This window comes from Wolffia australiana, chromosome 2, assembly GCF_029677425.1.
Source record: "Wolffia australiana isolate 7733 chromosome 2, ASM2967742v1".
Taxonomy (NCBI): domain Eukaryota; kingdom Viridiplantae; phylum Streptophyta; class Magnoliopsida; order Alismatales; family Araceae; genus Wolffia; species Wolffia australiana.
This window is the reverse complement of record NC_135836.1, coordinates 775,778-797,858: the sequence shown is the minus strand read 5'-3', so window position 1 is coordinate 797,858 and position 22,081 is coordinate 775,778. Positions and strand designations below refer to the sequence as shown.

The window sequence follows — 22,081 nt, the reverse complement described above, 5'->3', positions numbered from 1 at the left end:
GCGATGATGCCAAGCGTCCAAATCAATACTATCGAATTCACGCTCACTGGAAAACTCAAGAAATACCTAATCCACTAGTCGTTGAAAATTCCAAAAAACCTAAAACAAATTTGACGGCGGTGGAAGAACTTCTCGTGGAACACTAGACGAAGAACACAGACACCAAAGAGTTTGAGGGGTACCTCTGCACCATGAGTGCGCGATGAGGATGCGAGGAATTCTGATCGTATCATTGGCGGGACGATTGACGTGCGCTTTGACACGGTGTCGCGGATCCAACTGGGTGGCCAGGCGCTGGGCGGTCGGTGCTAGGCACTCAATGGCCTAGGCGCCAGGTGGCCATGACGGGGGAGGCCTGGGCGGCCCTGATGGGGCGGCCTGGCGCTTGGATGGTGGAGCTCTGGGTGGCCCTAGCGTGGGCGACCGGGCACTCGAGCGGTTCTGGTGGGCGGCCTAGCGCTTAGATGGCCAGGCGGCCTGAGCGTGGGGCGGCCCTGGCGAAGGCGGCCTGACGATGTGGCGGCCAGGCGCTAGGCGTTCGGCGGCCTGGGCGCTGGGTGGCCCTAGCAGGGGCGGCATGGCGCTTGGGCGGCCGGGCACTAGGCGGCCCTGATGGGGCGGCCTGGCGCTGGGCGGCCCTAGCATGGGCGGCCGGGCGCTCGGGTGGGCCTAGCGGGCAGCCTGGCACTTGGATGGCGGGGTGACTTGAGCGCTAGGCGGCCCTGGAGTGGGCAGCCTGGTGCTTGGGCGATCCTGATGACAGATTGTAGGACACGAACGGGCATGGAGAAGGAGCGGTGGTCGACGGCTCAGGGCGATGGCGAGGACGGCGACGGCGACGGTCTGATGGGAAGAGGGCTAGGGCAAGTCCTCCAAGAAGCAAATTCAATTCTTGAAATAAAACCTGCCAAATGTTTCTTGCATCATTGGCCCATATATATAGGCCTTGTAGGAAAGAGAAAATGTGAGAGATAAAAATAAAAGTAAAGGTAGGTGACGTGATATCATGTCATGATAGAGGGCAGTTCTTGATCTGGCGTTGACGACGTGTCATGACGCATGACGGTGCGTGCGTAGATGGAGACGTTTGATGTCGGTGCGTTGACATGGTCGGTTAACAGCGGTGGCGTGTCTGCAGAAGTCGTGTTGATGTCGTCGCCATTACAAACGATACAAATGGAGGCAACACAGAGCAATTTTGCCCAGTTCAAGATATACTTATTGGGGTAAGTACCAAGTGCATCATTACAGAAATTCTTACCATCCCGTCAAAAGACTTCAACCCTGCAACACATGGAGGAGAAGTGGTGAGTACTCAATGGAATGACAGCACATTTTGGGAGCATCACAATTTCACTCCAGCAATGCTTGTTGTTGTCCAAAAAAAAGTCAGTCGTTTTGCCTCTCAGCTCCTTTGATGTTTATGAAACTAAGTTGGCAGAACATCTTTTATGTTTTCAAAATGCACTTGCACTTTTCCATCTATAAATGCTTGTATTAAGATTTACAGAATATTGAATTGTTAGGTATCTATCAGTGTTTATGTATACATTACGTATATATTTGGTCATCCATAGTTTAAGTCATATTACTACTTGTTGTTTGGAATGGACTCATTAATTTTGTCAATTAAACTTCTCTAGTGAGTACTGCCAAGCTTAAAAGTGAACATCTTTAAGCTTAAAAACATAAACTTAAAAATGCCAAGTTTAATTTTGTCAATTAAAAAATTATGGTATATTTGCAGATACTAGAATTGTATAAATAGTACTTTTCTGATGAGCTCTTTCAACAAAATAAATTTTCAACAGTTTGTGAGTTTTCATAAAAGAATGTTAATACAAATAAATCTACAAAATTCATAAAAATGATTATGAATTTAGGTTAGATAGCTTTATTGTAACTTATAAACCCTACTCAATTTTTATAGAATTTTAATCTATTTTTCATAATTTATTTTAAAAAATGAGGTTTAAGAACATATTTAAATAAATATATCACCATTTTTGGATTCCCTATGGTTTTACTTAGAGAAATATGGAAGAGAGATAGGCGGAGGGGCATATCTCTAAATAAAAAGAAACACATGCCAAGTTTTTGTTCATTTCTCCGATTTTGTGTGATGTGCAATCAGATTTCGTTGCACAAAATCTGTCCGCACATCGGACATATTTCTCACGCCGCCGTGAAAAATTCGAACGCTGGCTGAAAACATCGGACCGGACCACACGACCTACTCTAAATATAAATAAATTATTATGCCCGTTTATTTATCATTTCAGTCATTTCAACTCTAAATTTATATTTTTTAATTAAATTATCTCTTATTTAAAATTTTATAATATCTTCCCTACTAAAATCTCTATTCATCGTATAATAATATTAATTAAAATCTTTCCTCACACTTATCATCTTCTGGAATTTGCAAACATCTTAATAAACTATTTCATCATGATAACAAACACACTGTAATAAACTCTCCATTTATATTATTATCCCCCCCTTTTTATATATTAGTATAATATATAATAAATTAGAATATTTTTAGTATATTATACTTTGCTAGATGCAAAAAAAAAATTCAATTTTGTGCAATTTACGAGCAATTATATGCAATTTTTTACTCTACGTGAGAATTATGTTCTCTTCATGCGAATTTTGTTCGTTTTATGCGAATTTGTTCGTTTGTGCGAATTTGTTCGGTTTTGTAAATTTGCTCAGTTTGTGCGAATTTGTGCGATTTGTGCGAATTTTTTCATTTGTGCAAATTTGTTTGGTTTGTGCGAATTTGTTCGGTTTGTGCGAATTGTGCGAATTTGTGCAATTTGTGCGAATTGTTCGAACATCTGTTCCAATTTTTGCACATAAAAAGAACAGCACAACGAACAGACCCCTGTGAGGTTCGTTTGTGCAAATTTTAAAAAAAAAAAAACGAACAGAACAGAATGACCATGTCTAGAGGTCATCAAGTTGCTTTTAGGTACATAAATGTTGCACAAATGAAATGGTAGTCAATTTCCATTTCTTTGGTCCAGTCATGTAGAACTGGGTCATAGCCCAGACTATTGGCAATTTTTTTTGTTTCATAACTAGGTAGTTGGTTGGGCAAAAATAAAACCCAATTCACCAAGAATGCCATAATTCACAAGACTTCGCAGATGCCCTTAGTTAGAGCACCAAATTTTGCCCAACCAACTACCTAGTTATGAAACAAAAAAATTGCCAATAGTCTGGGCTATGACCTAATGGACTATGTCCTAAATTTATTAGATTGTTTATTAGATTAGATTTTCTTATTTATTAGATTGTTCCATAATACTTCTCTAACTTTTAAGAGATATGAGGCATAGATGAATCTAAACATCACGGCATGTGTCCTAAATTTAGATGAATGAGTCATTCATTTAACTTAAAGATTTAACTAAACAACCTAATGGACGATTAAGAAGGAAATCGTCCATTAGGTTGCCCTCATATAGCAAAGATGTTCTGTCTTGGGCATAATCACCTTTTATGACATACAAATGAAAAGAAGTATTTTTTGTACGACAAAAATGAAAAATTGATGAGATGTTTCTACTTGTTTCCTAACTTATATGAGCATCTTAAATTGCATCTGGCCAGGAAATGGACAATGAGAGCATGGTGTCCGCTCAACATGATGCATCACTATTGGGGCCTATAAATATACGTCTGATTATACTTATAGTAAGTAGGTAGGCTCGTAAGATTATATTGACCTGTTTTCCAGCATTAAATTGAGTACATGTATGTGTTCTCAAGCATGTTGTGGACAATTGTCTATACTCACGGATATTTAGAATGACAAATTTAAGAAGTAAACAACTTTTGATATAGAATACATCTTAGTTACAGTAAATATATTCATATAATTCATAAGCCTATATTTAATTGTGAGTGGACTAGCTAAGGCTTATTGATCAAACACTGTTGTGCCATTTGAGCCGACAATGAGCTGGAAAGGGTTTCCTAATAATTTACAAATCTTGCAATGAATTGTATGATTTCTCAATAATTGGTAAATCTTACAATTTCAGATAGCATCACCTTTGGAAGTAAATATTTCTAGTACCATGCAGGCAAACGATGATTGATATAGCTTTACTTTTCAAACGCAAGGGCTAACATGGATAAATGAAAAAAATGGTGGTTTAAAATAATGAGAAATGTAATGAAAAAGTAAAGGAAGGGAGGTGAAGAAATTTAGTTATGTAAAGTTTGAATAGTTAAATAGTCAGGCATAGTGATTTGACAGAAAATCATAGAAGTCAAACCTGGCGTGCAAAAAGGCATAACTAGCTTATGTATTCTGTACTTAAATAATTTATCTTTTTTTCTTCATATTTGGACATACAGATGGTATCCCATGACTGTACTGCATGAAATATTGTACAACATTGTATGCAGATATTCCTTGTTGTATCCTGCATGCACTAATAATATAATTTAGTCGTTCAAAATGTGCATCATTTTCTGAGGCATAATATACTTACAAAGTCTTGATCAATCACTTGGAGAATTCCAGAGACACTAATGAATGAACTCTAGATGCAACATGAGGACGGTGACAACAGTGAGGAAAGATAAATCTTTAAGTTAAATGAATGACTCATTCATCTAAATTTAGGACATATGCCGTGATGTTTAGATTCATCTATGCCTCATATCTCTTAAAAGTTAGAGAAGTATTATGGAACAATAAAAATTATTCCTGTGAGATAGGTGACTTGTTGCTTTGTATTGTCCCAAGTGATCAGGTTCTCATTGAGGAAGGAACAGTACCCGATGGTAGTCTTGCGATTGATCCATGAGCCATCAGAGTTAGAGTTTGTATAATTCCCAATAAATGATGACTTGCCCTGATAATGTGTGGCTAAGGCCCATAGTCCCTTTTAATTACAGACATAAGTTGTAGGCAACCTGCATTGAGGAACTTTAGCGTGATGTATAAACTGATTCACGAATAATTGTAATAGATCTTTTTTAAAAACCCATCACACATTCCATATCTTTTCCCATGATGAATAATACTCTATGTTCACTATAATCCACACAAGATCCTTATAATGAAGTCCATGATTACATGATCTGACTTAGCAAATTATGATGATATCATGATATAGATATCCCTAGTCTTCATGCATGTGTTCTAAGTATTCTTATGTGTATGAAACTCCAAAAGGACATCATAGTATGTGGATAAAAGAACACTATATAGTTTCACTCATACGATGAGTATGACTGATCCCTTAGCCATTTGTGTGGAGAAACTAGGAATAGATAGTAGCTGCTCTTTAACAAAAATACTTCTCCGCATTGATCCATATGAATCCCTGCATAGTATTATACCAGACCGCCAACTAAGTTAATTCACATCAGGAATGTGTAAGTGGTCCTTAGACTTTAGACACTAAAGACATGCCGTGGAAGGATGGTTGTACTTTAAGTATAACATAGGAGTGCCTATTCATGGAAATCTGAACTATCTTAGCTCGGGTGAACAAGAAGTTCGCAAAAATAGTTTAGTGGTCAAGATGGGATTAGAGGAGACAACTCAAACAAGACGATTTGATAAAGTCTTTTTCCATGGCACTGAAATATCATGGAAGAGTTTTCTTTTGAATGCTTTGGTACTAACTCAGATGACTGATTAGATTTTGAAAATTGAGTATACCCTATGTCATTCAAGGAGTGACAAGAAAATGAGAAATTCTTTGTACATGGTAACCAATGATAGGAAGTTTTAATGAGTGAATGAACACCTTTGTATATTCTAGGCCATGAGGTGTAGCTCGGCCTCCCAAGGGATTCAGATTCTACCTATTGATTTGGTCAAATATATCTGTCATCAAATAATTTATATGATAATACACCTATATAAATTGAAAGGCCACGAATAGTTATTGGGCCATTGGAGTTATTAATTAGAATCTTACATGGGCCCTGAGGGTCACACACAAATAGTCTTTTAGACATAACAAGATACCGTTATAGTGTGGATATTTTGACAAAAAACTACCCACTTAGTATAAAAATTTCAATGAAGTATTTTGGGGTTTCTAAGGAAGCTATAAAAGTAAGCGAAGGCCCTAAGAAAATTATCCTCGCCCAATTTTTTTAGGGCCCTTCTCCTTCTTCGTTCTCCCCTTATCTTGTCTCCAATCTCGATAGGATGAGGATGGTGTAACAACTATGGCGGAGAAAGAAGTAGGATCATTAGGATGAATGAGGAGATTTGACATGGCATGGATCACACGGATACCTCCAGATGCTGCACACTTGAGAAGCTCAATATATCTCATTCAAGGATGAAATAAATCATGGCTCCTATTTGTGCCCAAGTGATTCGATTATTAGGTTTTAAATAAAATTTTGATTCCATTCACAGTTGTCCATAGTGCGAATCACTTTTATTTCATCCAAATCAAAGCCATAATACCCAACAAAGACATTTAGAGAATACAAGATGTTAGGGCTCATATAGCCTAGATCTATAACTAAGAGCTAATTGGAAAATAGCTCTATGACGGGTTAATTATTATCTAAACTTTAAGTTACAGATTTAGTTCTATGCAAGTCAAAACACATTGGCATTGGAGATTACCCAGTTTCATATAGCAGATCATATTTATTGTGTTGAGGGACAGTAATACATCTAGCAGAATGATCTACTATAATCCCCAAGAAGTGTGTGAGTTCTCCCAAGCTATTAATGTCAAATCGAGAACCTAGTTGCTGGCCTATGTTTTAAATACCTATGGTACCAGTTCCTATAATAATTACAACATCAAAAAATACACAATAAGAATAAAGATAATACAGGGATTGGAGCGAAAATAAAATAGTGCATGATAAACATTAGCTTATTGGTGATCCATTGACTCATGGCATTAGTAAACCATTCAAACAACGCCCATGGATGCTCTTTTAGAGCACACGGGGCCTTTCAAAGACAACGTACTAGTCCATGGGAAATGTTTTAGCCTGGTGGTTTTTTCATGTATACTTCTTCATTCAAGTGTCCATGAAGGTAAGCATTTTTTAAAGTCAAATTGCAGAAGGTACTATCGTGAATCACAGTCAAGTATATGAGAATTCATGTAGTATTCAATTTTTTCCACGAGAACAAACATTTCCATGTACTCAACCTCATTTTTTTACATACACCCCTGAGCAACAAGCCATGCTTTATCACAGTCCAATTGGCCAACAGTATGATATTGTATAGTGTAGACCCATTAGTAGCCAATAGGAAAGTTACTAGGTGATACATGGTTCAACTCCCAAGTTTGATTAGAATGAAATGCTTTCAGTTCAGTACACATTTCTTCTTTCCGCTGAAGTTGTGTTGGTGCCTCCTGGAATGATCAGGGGATTCGAATTTGTTGGAGGTGTATTAAGAACTGTTAGTATGTAGGAAGTATGTTGTGATAGTTTACAATTTTACCCAGTGGAAATGGTACTTTACTGATTTGCGCAATTATGCTGGCATTTGAGTTTCCCATCAAATCAGACAAAAGATGATGAAAATGAATTTGGCCAGAGGACTCTGTTTTTTGCAACAATAGAGGGCAGAGCTATTGGATCATCATGAATTCAAAATCCAGATGAGGAGTCTTGGATATGGAGAGAGAAGATAGTACGAGGGTCCTTTAGGATTGCTCTCCGTACTCTCCATACTTCCCTAAGGTTCATGTCAATTCCAAGTTTTTTAAAATACAAGGGTGACCTGACATCTGAAATCAGAGTTTGACTAATGGTGAGAGGTATAGGTAATGGTACTGAAAAGCTTAGAGAATAATATATATCATTTTAAGAAACCTTCAATTAAAGGTAACATCTTTAGAGAGTAAACAGTACTGTGCAGGAGGATGATAACACTTACAGACTTTTTGAGTGTTTGAGTATTCAAAAAAGACATGTAGGGGTACTCATGGGGTAACTTACATGTTTGATGATAATCTAAATCCACATAACATTCACATACCAAAAAATGTAGTTCCAATTCATGATGGCTTAGAAGTGGGAGAGGACTTTGATACCACTTTGATAGGGGGTTCCCCTTTCAAGGATGGACTGGGAAGACAATTTATCAAGTGGAAAAGATAGAAGCTTCTCCCCATAATGTATTGGAACTATTAATTTGTATAAGTAGAGCTCAGTTTTTTTTCCACAATGTGTATAATTTTTTTTATCCATTACATTATACTGAGGTATAAGTGGACAGGAAGGCTCATGGATAATGAACTTGTGTTTAAACAAGGTAGTAATTTCAAGGTTCATAAACTCTCTTCCATTATCTTTTTGAAATTGCTTGAGAAGGGTTCAAAAACTAGATAATGAACTTGTTTTTCATTGTTTTACAAATATTTTAATAATAAGGAATACATCTGATCTAGTTTTCATTGAGTAGATTTGAAGAAACAACTAAGATCACTCCTAAAATGATGAACCAATGAGATCCATAACGATCATTAAAAGGAGGAATGAGATGAAGGGTAAGTCGTTTTTTGTGTTTTGAAAGATGACATACCTCACACCGAATTATCGACAAATTTCAGGAAAATAACTTTTTTAAGAGATGGAAAGATTTGTGACCCAGCTGTTGCTGTAGTGGACATAATTGGTTTCTTCAGTACTAACTTATGATTCAGTTATGGATGCAAGAGTTTTCCCTGCATCTGACACCGATCACAGGTTAGCCTGGTTTGAAGAGTGCAAGTAGTTCAAGTGATCCTTAATTCTAGCTTTTCCATGCTTCAGGCCCCTGACTTTGTCACATAGGAAATGTATTAAGTCTATCAAAAATAAACTTATAAGATGAACTTTAGGCTGATCTTTGAAAGTAGATTAAACTAACACAAAGTTGTGGTGCTTGTAAGAAATGGTTGAGAGTAAAAATTGGATCAAGGTTTTTACTATCTATGCCAGAAACTGTAATCGATATACCATCCATAGTTTGTACGTGGTTAGAGTTCTGACAATATTCATACTGTTTGAAAGCAAATTTCAGGTGGGTCATATGATCAGTTGTAATTTAGCCTAAAATCCAAAAAATCTAAGTTGTGAGATAATTTACTTATATTTGAGAGGCATAATGACTAATCTAACCAAAACACCGATGAAAATCCAACGTTAGTACCCTGAGGTTTGCTCTAAAGCTGATGCAGTTCATCGTTTAAGTCATTTGATATCTTTAATTAAGGGATGTTTCTCAGCATCCATCCTGTCTTCTGTTCTTTGTAACATTCTCTCACTCTTACCCATGATCATCTCAGCCCATGCAGGTGGTCCATGAAGTTTCTAGCAAGTCTATTTAGTGTGCCTTGACTGTCAACAAGGCTGGTTTCTATTGTTGTCAGTAGATTGAGGTTCATGAATGGTTGAGCTTTAGGTGTAAACTGTTGAGATACATTTCTAGGTTATGAGTGCTTCATGCTGCAAGTTGAACTTCAAATCAAAGGTGTAGTAGAGTTGTGATAAGATACCAGGCCAAGTCAACATTCCTCCTTTCAAATTTATTGAACAGTATCTTCAAATTTGATTTTATGCTCATGGTTGAACAGTAGTGCTCGAACAGGTTCAAATTTAGACCTTAGTCCCTTTAGGTACCAAAAACCCTGTCTCATGAGACATGTTGATGATCTACAGAATTGGACGTACGCGAACGATAAAAATTGAATTCGTTCCATAAAGCTTGAAGTTTTTTTGCATGTTCCAAAGAAGTATGATTTTTCTAAAATATTTTCATAGAGTTATCTACAAGATCTGCTATGCATGATTCATCATCTCTTATGGAATGTTGTTTCTGAGTGATATCCCAGATTTCCTTGATGTCATAATTTGCACAGGATTCACTGATCTCTGTCACCATGGATTTTAAAGTCCAGGAGAAGAGAATGTTCATCTCACAATGTCATTTTAAATAGTTTGGATTACTTTCCTGGGTTGACTCATCGGTCATGTGGTATAGTTGACCTTTGGGTCAAAGTGTATGATCGATGTATTTCATCCCTGCTAAAAAATATTACCTTAGAACAGGTTCCTGGGAGTAATGTGGGGAAATTTTGTGTACCATTGGTGTCCTACAGCAATGGTACCCAGATCTACTTTAGAGATAATTAAGGATGTAATGAGGCACACGGCAGAATAACAAGTATCAAGAGCTAATCAGTGAGGATAATAGAAAATTTTCAGCTAATTTTCAGAGGATTAGAAAAATTCTGAGTTAACATTCCAGACATGACGTAGACAGTTGCAGTAGCAGCAGTACATCGCTTTAATGTTGACAAGGCATCAGGAATAGAATGATCCCCACAAATTATATTATCTGGTTAAAGAGACAAAGAGAAATAGACATGAAACTATTTTTATTTAGGTCAAAGAGTATGTAATGGATTTATTGGGCCAAGGTACACATGCCCAATATAATGATATAACAGCTAGCCTACAACTTATTTCATCAACAGTATCAATTATATTTAAGTTACCTATGAATATGTCTCTTTATCAATTTGGGTTTTTCCCTTGTTAATCTAATTCTTGAAAAATTATGAGCTGAAAGAAATTATTTCAGCTCCATAAAATTGCTTCAGTAACTCTGGAAAGTTCAGTTCATGGAACATTTTCCTCGTCCTCTCCCGATATTATGAATGAGTTTTTGATTGGATATATTTCATTATCTAGCCAAAACCTTCTTACCATGATGACTAATTTCGTCCCTGTGTGAGTTGTTTCCATGAGTTTGTAGTCAGCGACACATTCTTTGACATGGTGTATACTAAAGAGATACCATACATCAATGTGCTGAATTCGATTATGTGAATTTTTTTTCCAATTCTAATAATCAATTTAGGATCCTGCAGTGCTTATTCAAACCAAATATGTGTCTTCATTAAATTTAGTCCATGCTTAGATAACTTCTACATCTACAAATTTTTACAATGTCGAGTGTCACTTATTTTATTAGGTCCAGGTGTACTTAAAGCATTGGAACTATATTCCTTATGATTTCCAAGTACGAGGGATCCTCCTAGAATTTTTTATTTATGAATGTTTCAGGCCTAACTCTTACGAGATGGAACTAATGCCCATTGAATTTATAGAAATCAAGTCTCCCTCCCTAAGCTATTAAACAAACATTCCACCAAAAACACATTAAATATTTGTCAAAGCCCACTCCCTCGGAAACCTCTTTATATTTATTCATCTCTAGAACTCAATAAGCATATCTTATTTATCAGATATTTCTTCTCAAACAATAGAAATATTTCTTTTATTAAACTTAAGCTCATGAAACATTTTCCAGCCAACGAAGGGGTAAAAAAGTCAATTAACTTCTAAAATATCAGATTCAGCAGCCCCCTCCCATAGCAGGAAAAAAGGAAGTCCTAATCATAACATCTACCTCAGGACCACTATGCCTAATTTATCAACAGTTTAAATTAAACTCAACAACATATGTTCATCTCTCTAGCTCCATATCTTTCTCTCTCGTCCGCCGCCCTGCTTCCGGCCGAAAAGCTTGGTTACAGAGGGGGGCTTGCGGCTCAATCCGCCATCCCTGGGAACAATCCTTAGCGGGTGGGCCTCCGTGTTGAAGACCCACTCGTCCAGGGAGATCACAGAGGGTGGGGAGAAGAGCAGGTACAGGTACTTAAGCGTCTCTGCCAGGAAGAAGGTTTGCATCTTGTTGTCTTTTGACCCTGTGTTGACCTGTAAATTGGGTCAACGGTGGCCGTGTCAGGAAGAGAGACATGGATTTCTCTCTCTAGAATTGCAAAAGTACAAACTCAACATGGAAAAATAGAAGAGAGAGAGATGCTCCTCACTGCATCACTACTCTCTCTCGAACCACCATTTCTGTATTTCTATTATCACTTTTACATACGACTTTCTCTCTATCCCTCTTATTTCTATTATCCCTCCCTGTATCTGTCACTATGTATCTATATCTCTCTCTATCCCTCTTATTCCGATCCTGTCTCATCTATCTCTCTCCCTATATCGATGTACATCTCTCTCTTATCCTCACACTTTCATCCTACTCCATAATTCTACCCATCTCTACCCTTCATGCTATCACTTTTACATACGACTTTCTCTTTCTAACCCTTTCATTCAATTCTCTCTCTCGACCTAAATCTTTCTGTTACCCCTCCCTTTCCCTATAGCTTCGTGATTTTCCTCACCTTTCCCACTTGCCTCAATCCCATCCTGCTTCATAGTTTCTTCCTATCTCTCTCCTTTTTCATCAATCTACAGAACTCTCTCTCTAAAAATCCAATTCCCATATCTCTCTATTAATATGTGCATAATTCTCTCCATCTCCCTCACTTAAGAGAAATGACACTAAAGTGCAAGACAACCCTTCCCAAGAGGAGAAGAGGTTTTTCCATATTCTTTCAACAAATCAACTAAAAGACAGAAAACACATAACGGTGAATGGAAAAAATGAAAAAAATGGAAGTGGATTTATCAGTTTTAAGAAATACGACTTACGTCTCTCAAGCCAACATAGCCGGAATCGATACGGGAATTCTTCTCAAAAGCCTTGAATATATTCCATCCCCAATCTTGATACGTTTTGTTCCCAGTAAACCTCCACAGATACATGAGAGACTCCACCGTCTCAGGCCTCAGAATATTCCACGACGTTCCCACACTCAAATCCTATAGTGAAATGATTTTGTAAAAAATAACAGTTATCAAACTAAATTAATTAATTATTCATAAGAAAAAGATGCACCTCCCCAGCTCGGAAGAAGTAATTCTCCCCAGCTAATTTTGTGGGGGTTGACTCGTAAAATTTGTAGCACGTCAAAGCAAGCTGTGCAGAAAAATATCCCTTTTTAAGAACATAAATAATATGGTACATATCTATGTATGTGACGTTGGAAATCATAGAAAAGTCAAAGGTAAAATCCTAAACAGGAAGATAAAGCTTACTCAAGATATTGTCAGGGAAACAGGAAGGGAGGACCCATCAAAAAAGACTTTACTCCCATTGTTTTGAAAAGTATTAAATAAAATATCCACTTTATTCCTCCAAGAGGTGGGCATCTGGAATTTTAACACAGGCAACAATCTAGCCCAATGAGGAGTCTTTTTACCTCATCAGCTACAGTGGAGAGATCGGGAGACCTTTTCCAGACAAAATAAGTTTGAATTGGAGTGCTTAATCATGAGATGCATAAAGATAATCAGTTCGTTTTATCATAATATTTCTCAAATTAAGTTCGAATCTTCGTCAACAGAGACAGAATGTATTGGCCACCAAGATAATGAAGGCATCATGAGGCAAGACATTCAGAAAATAATTATTAAGTGATACCAAAATTTTAAAAACAAAGATTGATTGTCAACAAATTTTATAAAAATTAAACAGGAACTGACAAGGATACGTCACAGAAGGTGGTATTACTATTTTGAATGTTAATAACTCTAATGCTATCTTTCAAGAAGCGAGAGTCAGGAATTATAGAAAAGTGTGGTCATTTTACCTCTTCAGCTAGAGAGAGAATTTTGGCACCCTTTTCAGGGCCGTAGCCAGAGGATCCGAGCGCCAGCATCCCCGGAACAAAACATGCCAACTCGTCCATCTGCCATTTTGTAGTCAGATAGATACCTAAAAATTCAAACTCCAAGACAGGGTTCATCACTCCTCAGCATCATCATCAGCATTATCAACCCTCTTTGATGTCAATAGTGACGTTGACAAGTTTTAGGTCAGTTGGCAATATCACTGACATCAATGAGGTTACCGTATACAGTTGGCATTTACAATGATGGGGTATCATGGATAGTTGATATGATCCGTCAATGTCAGCGGTCAACTTAGTAAATTTCTTGTTAAAAAGCTGTCAACCCCGTCAACATCAGTGTCAACCTCAATGACAAAGGCCTAGTTGACAAGGTTGTATGGATAACTGACAGCGACAATGGCATTGGCGCCTATTGAGGTTAACAAAGTTATTAAAATTCAAAAAATTCATAGGGTTAAAAAATTGTATGGGTTAAAAAAGAACGTCTGTTAAAACATTGTATGGATAAAAATAGTCATTGCTAAACCATCAAATAACTTCATTGGGTTGTACTGAATCCTACTTAATTCGAGAGGGTTAGAAGGAAAAACCACACCTTGTCTGAGAGAGAATCCCCATTTTTCTCGCAGATGTAGGAGAAAGAAGATGGTGAGGTTTTACGGACCAAGCTTTGAAGGCCATCCATTGAAGTCTCCCACATTTCTCTGTTTTTTGCATGTAACGAACTGTTAGGAACTACTCAATGAAGTTTCTTGAAAAAATGAAAAGCCAATGAAAGGTTATCCAACGGATGGGAGTTCTGACCTGTAACGCTTTACGGTGTCTGTTTTATTTCCCTGTATCCACACTTTGAGCAAATACTCATAAAAACTGCAAACGTTTCACATTGGATACGTTTATTTTTTATTCTTACTTCAATTTGATCAACTTATCAGTCGAGTGGTGAAAAATAACGATTGAGAATTATTATCTCAAAGAGAAAAGACATCGTGAAATTTAGATTTACAGATTTTTATAAAAATATTAACTCATGAAAAATTCAATACTTTGGATGTTGGTTCTCCAAAAGAGTTAATTCCTCACAGGAATTTTTAAAAATGAAAAGTATCAAGGGTGACCAGTATAAATCGAGAGAGCATTAAAAAGAAGCACACCTGTCACCCATTGCGCCAAATGTGATTGTAGAGTGATAGGAGGGTTTTCCAGTATTGGGATTTAAATATATTGGGAGCAGACCGTCACTGGGGTAATCTTTCCGAAGCTCATCGATTACCCTTTCAACCTACGCAAAGCAAGGAGATATTATAGCCGAGTTATAAATATATGAACAAATCTAAAGCTATAAGTGATTCTTCAATAATCCTTGGGTTATAAACACGCCCTTATAATGTCATGAGAGTACCATTTTTTGATGAATGATCATTTTTGTGGTTTCTTGTCACAAGTAGCTGTATCTGGCAGTCATGAGGACAACAATTCAGAAGTTATTGAGGGTCAGCTCACCTATCGTTCTCCCTTCTTCTCTCTTACCTCTTCAACCTCTCCCATTCTCCTTCTTCCTCTTGTCCCATTTCTTGATTTTTTAGATCTACATGCAGATCTTACCATGCAGCTTAAATGGTCTGACTATACCTTTGGAGTGGAACCTTCTTTCAGAGCCTCCACAAAAGTAAATGAATGCCCATCATATACACATGTCCTAGGAATGTTTCAGCATCTAATGCTTTCGTGAGAGGTTCTGAAAGAACTCATCTATTAGCATATGACGCTCGTAAACTCACGCCTTCGCTCCGCTCCTAAAGTCACGCCTTCGGATAACATTTTCATTCTTCTGATTTTCTTCATTCGCTGTTCATTTACTTCGTAGCATGACCACAGAATCTTTCTGTGTTTTCGGAAGCATTAGCTGTAGGCGCGACTTTAAGAGCGATTTATGAGCAGAAGTGACTTTAGGAGCGACTTTAGGAGAGAAATAAAAGAACAGCATCTTCAATCATCTTCAAGAAACTTACAAAGTCAATTGTGACATGCAATCAAATGGATAAAGCTAGATGTAGATCTCACTTGGCCTGGAATAGACATGCTAGAGTTTGGTCGCCATACCTTGTGACAATGACAAGGATGACAAAATCTTCCTCATCATTGTCACTGGTCTGCTTCATGGAGGACAATGATGAAATCGCCGTTGTCATCTTAGAGGTAGATGATAACAAGGACAATGATGATGATGATGGAACAATGAATCTACTCTGTCCGCTGCTGCGTCTGTCTCCCATTGCTGTTAGTGGTCCCCGCCACACTGAGCTTCCTGATCCTGCTGCCACTTCCAACTACTGCAGCCACCAGCCATCTTGTTGATTTCAGGGGACATGGCTATATTGCCAACCTTCTTACCAGGCTCCACCCCTAGGATGAGCTCCTCATAGTTCCTGCTTAAGCAAGCTTCTCATCCTTGTTAAGGATGACAAAAGGACAATGATGAGTCATCATTGTCCTCATGATTTGTCTGCTCCATGATGACGATGACACAATCATCATTGTCATCATCATCGATCCATGACTAAAAGGACAATCACTAAACTGTCAGTGTCATCACCCCGCACACTTGTGACGATGATGTAAAAAGTTTATCCCAGGACAGCAAACCAAACAAATTATAAAATAAGCATCATGTTTGCACAGCCAGCGGAGGGAAGGCAACCTTCTTTTGGTACTTTGGATCACCTGTCCTCTGGGAGAGAGCAATAAATTCGAGCTGCTCAGTGCCTGAATCCGCTAAGATACTATCACCCTGAAATAATATGTAGAATTCTGGTGAATTTTACTCGTAAATAGAACATGGCAGTCATTTCAATTATTTCATAAATGGTGAATAAAGCATCCAGCGTCAGATCGATACATGAACACCAAAGAGATAAGAAAAAAATTAAAGTTGGCCAAAATAGGAAAATTTGAGAGCCTGGATTGTTGAACCCAACCCTGATGGAGATAGAGTGCATTAGAGAGCAATAGAGACCATAAGAGAGGAAATAGAAGACAGACAGAAATAGGAAGAGAGAAAGGGATAATCCAAACTGAATCAAAACAAGAAGTTTCCTAGCTTTTATAGGGACAGGAAAATTATACAAAAGAGCCAACTCTCAACAAGGATAATCAATTTTTTTCCTGGATTTATTTACAGAACCCAACAAGGATAACCATCTATTATAACTGCACAAGGGTTGATGACCCTCAGAGTCATCACTAACCATTTTTTAATATAAATTTTATCCAAAAAGAATACAACTGCTGAAGCAAAACCATAAAGCTACAATTATTGATATCCTTAGGCATCAGCTTTCTGTAAATTTTTAAGTAGTATTATAACAAGTAACTGAGGAGATGATAAATAGCCAGTGAAAGAGAAAGTTAATCAAGATTGGTTGCAAGACAAAAATACCCCTGTCCATCCAAAATTGTGTGGATTTCCATGCGCCAAATTAATGCTATTGTAAGGGATGCCAGAAGGTGAATCCCATGCAGGCAGCAGTCTGTTGGCAATATCTTGAGCTTTTTGAAGAAACATATTGTCTCCGGAAAGATCATACGCACTCAAGAGACCACCAACAACCCTACAGCCAAAGTTCAGAACAGCAATGAAATAGACATTTTGATTCATTTAAATTTTCCATGAATATAAATAAAAGATATGAGCGGGCTGATCAAAATTTAGAAGGCTCTTCACCAAGAAAAAAGACAGTTTAACACCAAAGTCTTCCCATTCAACATCTTTCACATATTTAGAATGAAACAACATCGTCAACTATAATTTATGCAGAGAACTTATTTCATGATCATCACCCAATTAGAAATTTAATAAATATCGAGCCACTTGCATGCTTTAGGCAAAGCCAGAGCAACGTAATGGGGTGATGTTTAAGGGGAGGGATGCCTCGACAGACAGCATCCTTCATGATGTGGATGGTTTTGCTTCCCACTGGTTCAAAAGAGTGGGAGGGCAAGTACAGTAATACTTGTGTTAAGAGTTCATATATACTAAGAGACTCAGGTTGACCACGGATCTTGGGCAATCTTCATTATTTTCTTTAAAAAAAAGTATCTGGCTACATGAGGACAAGGTTAAAAAGAAAAGAGAAAAATAATGAGAAAGAGAAGCCCCAAATGTAAGTATGATTACTACCTTATGGTTGTCTCAAAGACACTGGCTTCGTAATCCTTGTTGAAATTCAAGGAATCTGCAACCCAACTGCACTAGCACCATAATATAACAGGATGTTAAATAAAGAACAAGAAAGTTAGAGTTTTTAATAATTCATTAAGATACTTTTTTCTCTCTAAATAGTACTGCGGACCTCAAAAAATAACACAGATCCAGAGAGACCTAAGGGATATTGGCTTCTGACACTCAAGATCAGAATGGAGGTGTATGCACAAAGTTAAACCAAAGGACTTAAAAAGAACACGTTTAGCAGAGAGCCATCCCATTTTCCAAAAAAAAAAAAAAGCAGAGAGCCATCCCAACTAATGTACTAGCTTTTCTCTCTAAATAGTACTGTGGACCACAGGGAATGTTACTACAATACAGTTAAATCTAAAGCAACAGCAACATTTGGTGGCTCATGCTCAATGATTATACCTTCAAAAACAAAGGATTTTCATGGACATTGAACCTGGACCGGACATTTCCCGTACCCAGGTATTTATTCAAAACCATTGCCATCATCATCATCAAGCGCAGCTTAAGTGATGCAGATGATTTCATCTTTGTCATTATCATCCTGGTTGCAGAAGAATTACAATGATGATTTTGCCATCAGCGCTCATCATCTGGGTGAGGTTATGATACGATTCCCCTGGGAGAGATATTGCAGCAGTGTCGAGGGAATCTGAAACAACGTGGATCGATCTCTTGAATTCAAGAAATGCCAAGAATACTAATATTCCAAGATAACGCCAGAAGATTCAAGAGTCAGATAGAGAGATCAACTAGTGTGGTATGAGAACGAAACACAGGAAGGGAGAAGAAACAGAAGAAGTAGGAAGGACAAGCCGGATGGGCCTTGCCCCTCTGGTGGGGAGAGGATCTCCCAGCAAGCAGCCCAAACTCTGACGTGAGCTCCAGGAAAAGACTCCTGCCTTTCTGTTACGGGGTCCCCTTTTATTTTTAGGTAGATTGTTGCCCAGGAATCTCCTCGCACATAGCCTGAGGAGCTGGGAATGGGGACTCCTTTCTGCTTCTTTCTCCTCTCCACTTATGTTCAAGGTAGTCCCGTATCAGGTTAAGAGGGAGAATTACAAGAGGTAATGGCAAGACAATTGTCACCCCCATGACGAAAGGCAATTTAGTCATCGTAATGGCAAGAGGTGATTTTGTCAACTGACAATTCCGTCATCGTCAAAGGAGACATCGAACATTAAAACCGACTGGAAACATTAATACGCATAGCGACTGAAGGCATAGCATTGCTGTCATGACATTAGAAGAAGAAAGTACTATTTTGGGGGAAGACAAGGGCACCGGGAAATCAAAAAGGAAATGGGAAGGACTTGGGTGCAATAAGAGAAAAACTAGGCCAGGAACTCTGCTAATTTTCACTCAAACATGTCATTTTTAAATGGGTTGACCACTACCCATTGTCCCTCTTGCATAAAACCGTCTAACTATCTCATATATGGAAAACCCTTGTCAGTCCTCATGAAGAGTCTCGAGAGTTTTAATGTTCAATGAGTAACATATGTTTTAGCTCGCAGAGAAAAGAAAGTAAACCAGGTCTGCTAAGGATCCCTGAAACCAGTTTTGTGAAAGTTATATTTCACTGTCTTTTTGTCACCAACGCTCTAAGAATTCTGCTTCTGATCAAATTCTAATTTTTTGCAGTTAATAAGCCAGATTTAGCCTTCAAACCAAAATCAATCTATGTTCTTCCCACAGTACGTGCCATGAGCTAGTTGCTTTAAAATTCTCCATAAGCTACTTAATTCATTAAATATGGATCCATATAATAGACATACTATAAAAGGTAGAAGATTTGTTTAAACGAATGGACAAAAGAACAGAGCTGCGAACACCTTAGATTTGTGTCAAAAAATCCTGGTACAAAACATCTTTTCAAGGTAGCTGAACTCAGAGGTTTCACTTAGTTCAAATATTCATAACGAGAATGTAGACTAGTTTGGTTCGTTCAAGAGCCGTATCTGAATCAGAAATTTAAAACAACGGATCGAAAGAATAAAATCGTGCACAACCAACAAACATAAGATAGTTGCTTTACAACTCAGTTAATTTTTTTCTTTTTGAAGAAATTTAAAACTCAAGTAATATATGTCCCTTCCTGGCAAAGATACTAAAGCTCACAAACAAAAGGATAAATTGTAAGCATTATTCAAGGGGATTCCTGGGGGCCTTCAAACACTCATTATAAAAGAAAAAGAATAGTAAAAATAATGACCACAATCATAGCTTTAGATGGCGTACTCTCTGGCCTTCTTAAACTGGTCATGAAGACCCATTATGTACAATGTATCAAGGGAGTCCACCACAGTTGCGCCAAGACCACCAAAGCTGTCTACACCGTTCCTGGTTTGCGGCTGTCCAGAATAGCAAGATTTATCTAAATTAAGCAATCATAGGGTGACACGTGTACAACAAAAGCATTGTCCCTGACTCGCAGCTAACCTGAAGTTCATCTTGGCCCCAGGCATACTTAACATAAGAATTCCATGCGTGAAGCATTGCTTCTTTCACCTTCTCTCTACGTTCTGCATCAACAGGACTGTCTTTGAAGGCAATTTTCTTGGGGGGCTCATCTGATTTCTCTGTGACTTCCCAACTCTCATCAATCAGCATGTCCTTGGATCCTCGCATCTGTACAAATTTGGAAAATATCAAAGACGTTCTAACTCATTATTCCCTTAAATGATCTTGCAGCTATTTGTTTGGGGGGAAATCAGTACCCGACTGCGTAGAAGTGACAGTTCTTCATTCAATTTTGAGATTTCTTCCTGCCAAGGAAAAGAAAATTGATGACGATCGAAACTTAACTAGCAAGATGATATAACTTTCACAAAACTCATCTGAGAACTCATTATAAGAGCCCATGATTTAGAGATGGATCCAAGTAAGAAGGCAAGTTATAATGACGAGCAAGACAATATAACTTATTCAAAATTCATCTGCCAACTCATTATAAGAGCCCATGATTTAACAATGCAGCAAGTAAAAAAGGCAAGTTATAATGACGAGAAGAAGACGATATAAATTACTCAAAACCCATCTGAGAGATCACTATAAGAGCCCATGATTTAGCAATGGAGCAAGTAAAAAGGCAAGTGATAATGACGAGAAAGACGATATGACTTGGTCAAAATTCATCTGACAACTCATTATAAGAGCCCATGATTTAGCAATGCAGCAAGTAAAAAAGGCAAGTTATAATGACGAGCAAGACGATATAATTTACTCAAATCTCATCGGAGAATTTCGTCAAAAAACAAAACTCAGTAAACAATACACCGCAAAAAAACCATGCCCGAGATTTCAAAATGGAGCATGTAAAAAGGCAAGTGGCAATGGAGAGAAAGAAGATGTAAATTGTCCAAATCTCATCCGAGAATTCACTGAAAGAGCCCACAATTCTTCAATGGAGCACGTAAAAAGGCAAAATTCTTAATTTATAGAAACATAATTCATCGAAAATCCCACAAATCGGCCCTGGCGGGCGTCCCCAAACGATCATTTAAAACTCCCCGAAGCATAAAAAACCGAACCTTGTGCTCGCGGACGAGAGTCTGCCGATCCCATACGGCGAACGACACGACCACGAAGCCGATGAAGAGGAGAGCCAACCGCTTCGGCCGCCTCAGATAATACGACGGATTAATCCACCGAAACCAGCCCGAGGATCTGCTCCGAGCCATCGGATCTGCCCTCTTCGGCGTCCCCAGACCTTGAATCTCAAAAATTTCACACCATTTCCGAAAAATGAACTCACTTTACCATCCAAAAACCGATTCTCGATCTTCTCTACTATCTTGAACGCTTAATTCTCCCCCGGAGCTCGATCTTGCCGTCTCGCCGACAGCCCAGAGCGCAAGTTTTCGACGCTTTCAGACTTGATAGTATAGAAAAGAGACGCAACTCTGAAGGAAATTATATATATCTTTGACCAGATCAAATCTATAAAAATCAAATCTTTAGAATATATTTTTCAGTAGAAGACAATAATCAATAAAATGGCCAAAATAGTGATCAAAAGTGTTGGAACTTCGAGGGGAATTATATACAGCTTTGACAAGGTCAAATCCCATGACAGGAATTTTACGAATATATCCTCCTTTTTGGTAATAATCAATACTGACTGCCTACATGACAAGTATCAAATGTATAAAAATCAATTCTTTAGAATACATTTTTCGATAGAAAGCAATATTCAATATAAAGGCCAAAATAGTTATCAAAAGTGCTGGAAATTTTGAAGGAAATTATATACATCTTTGATCAGCTCAAATCCCATAAC

General features: G+C 37.9%; 1 protein-coding gene across 1 annotated transcript; it reads right to left on the bottom strand.

Moving 5' to 3' along the window:
* Positions 1-11,338: 11,338 nt before the first annotated feature.
* Positions 11,339-21,691, bottom strand: LOC144716476 (mannosyl-oligosaccharide 1,2-alpha-mannosidase MNS1-like). The gene is made up of 14 exons (XM_078591588.1): positions 21,333-21,691; positions 20,520-20,567; positions 20,242-20,430; positions 20,041-20,153; positions 17,746-17,811; positions 17,005-17,176; positions 16,267-16,356; positions 14,720-14,847; positions 14,370-14,435; positions 14,161-14,269; positions 13,524-13,622; positions 12,770-12,850; positions 12,523-12,693; positions 11,339-11,736 (listed from the first exon to the last, which is right to left on the bottom strand). The coding sequence occupies exons 1-14, from the start codon at positions 21,480-21,482 to the stop codon at positions 11,494-11,496; spliced, it is 1,725 nt and encodes a 574-aa protein (XP_078447714.1). The 5' UTR covers positions 21,483-21,691; the 3' UTR covers positions 11,339-11,493.
* Positions 21,692-22,081: the final 390 nt, after the last annotated feature.

What these genes read in the sequence shown, in the direction of transcription:
- LOC144716476 (XM_078591588.1), bottom strand. Translation starts at nt 21,482, where the DNA reads ATGGCTCGGAGCAGATCCTCGGGCTGGTTTCGGTGGATTAATCCGTCG. An exon ending in CTCTCGTCCGCGAGCACAAG is followed by an intron (nt 20,568 to 21,332) that starts GTTCGGTTTTTT and finishes TTTCCTTGGCAG; the next exon opens with GAAGAAATCTCAAAATTGAA. An exon ending in ACTTCTTCCGAGCTGGGGAG is followed by an intron (nt 12,694 to 12,769) that starts GTGCATCTTTTT and finishes ATTTCACTATAG; the next exon opens with GATTTGAGTGTGGGAACGTC.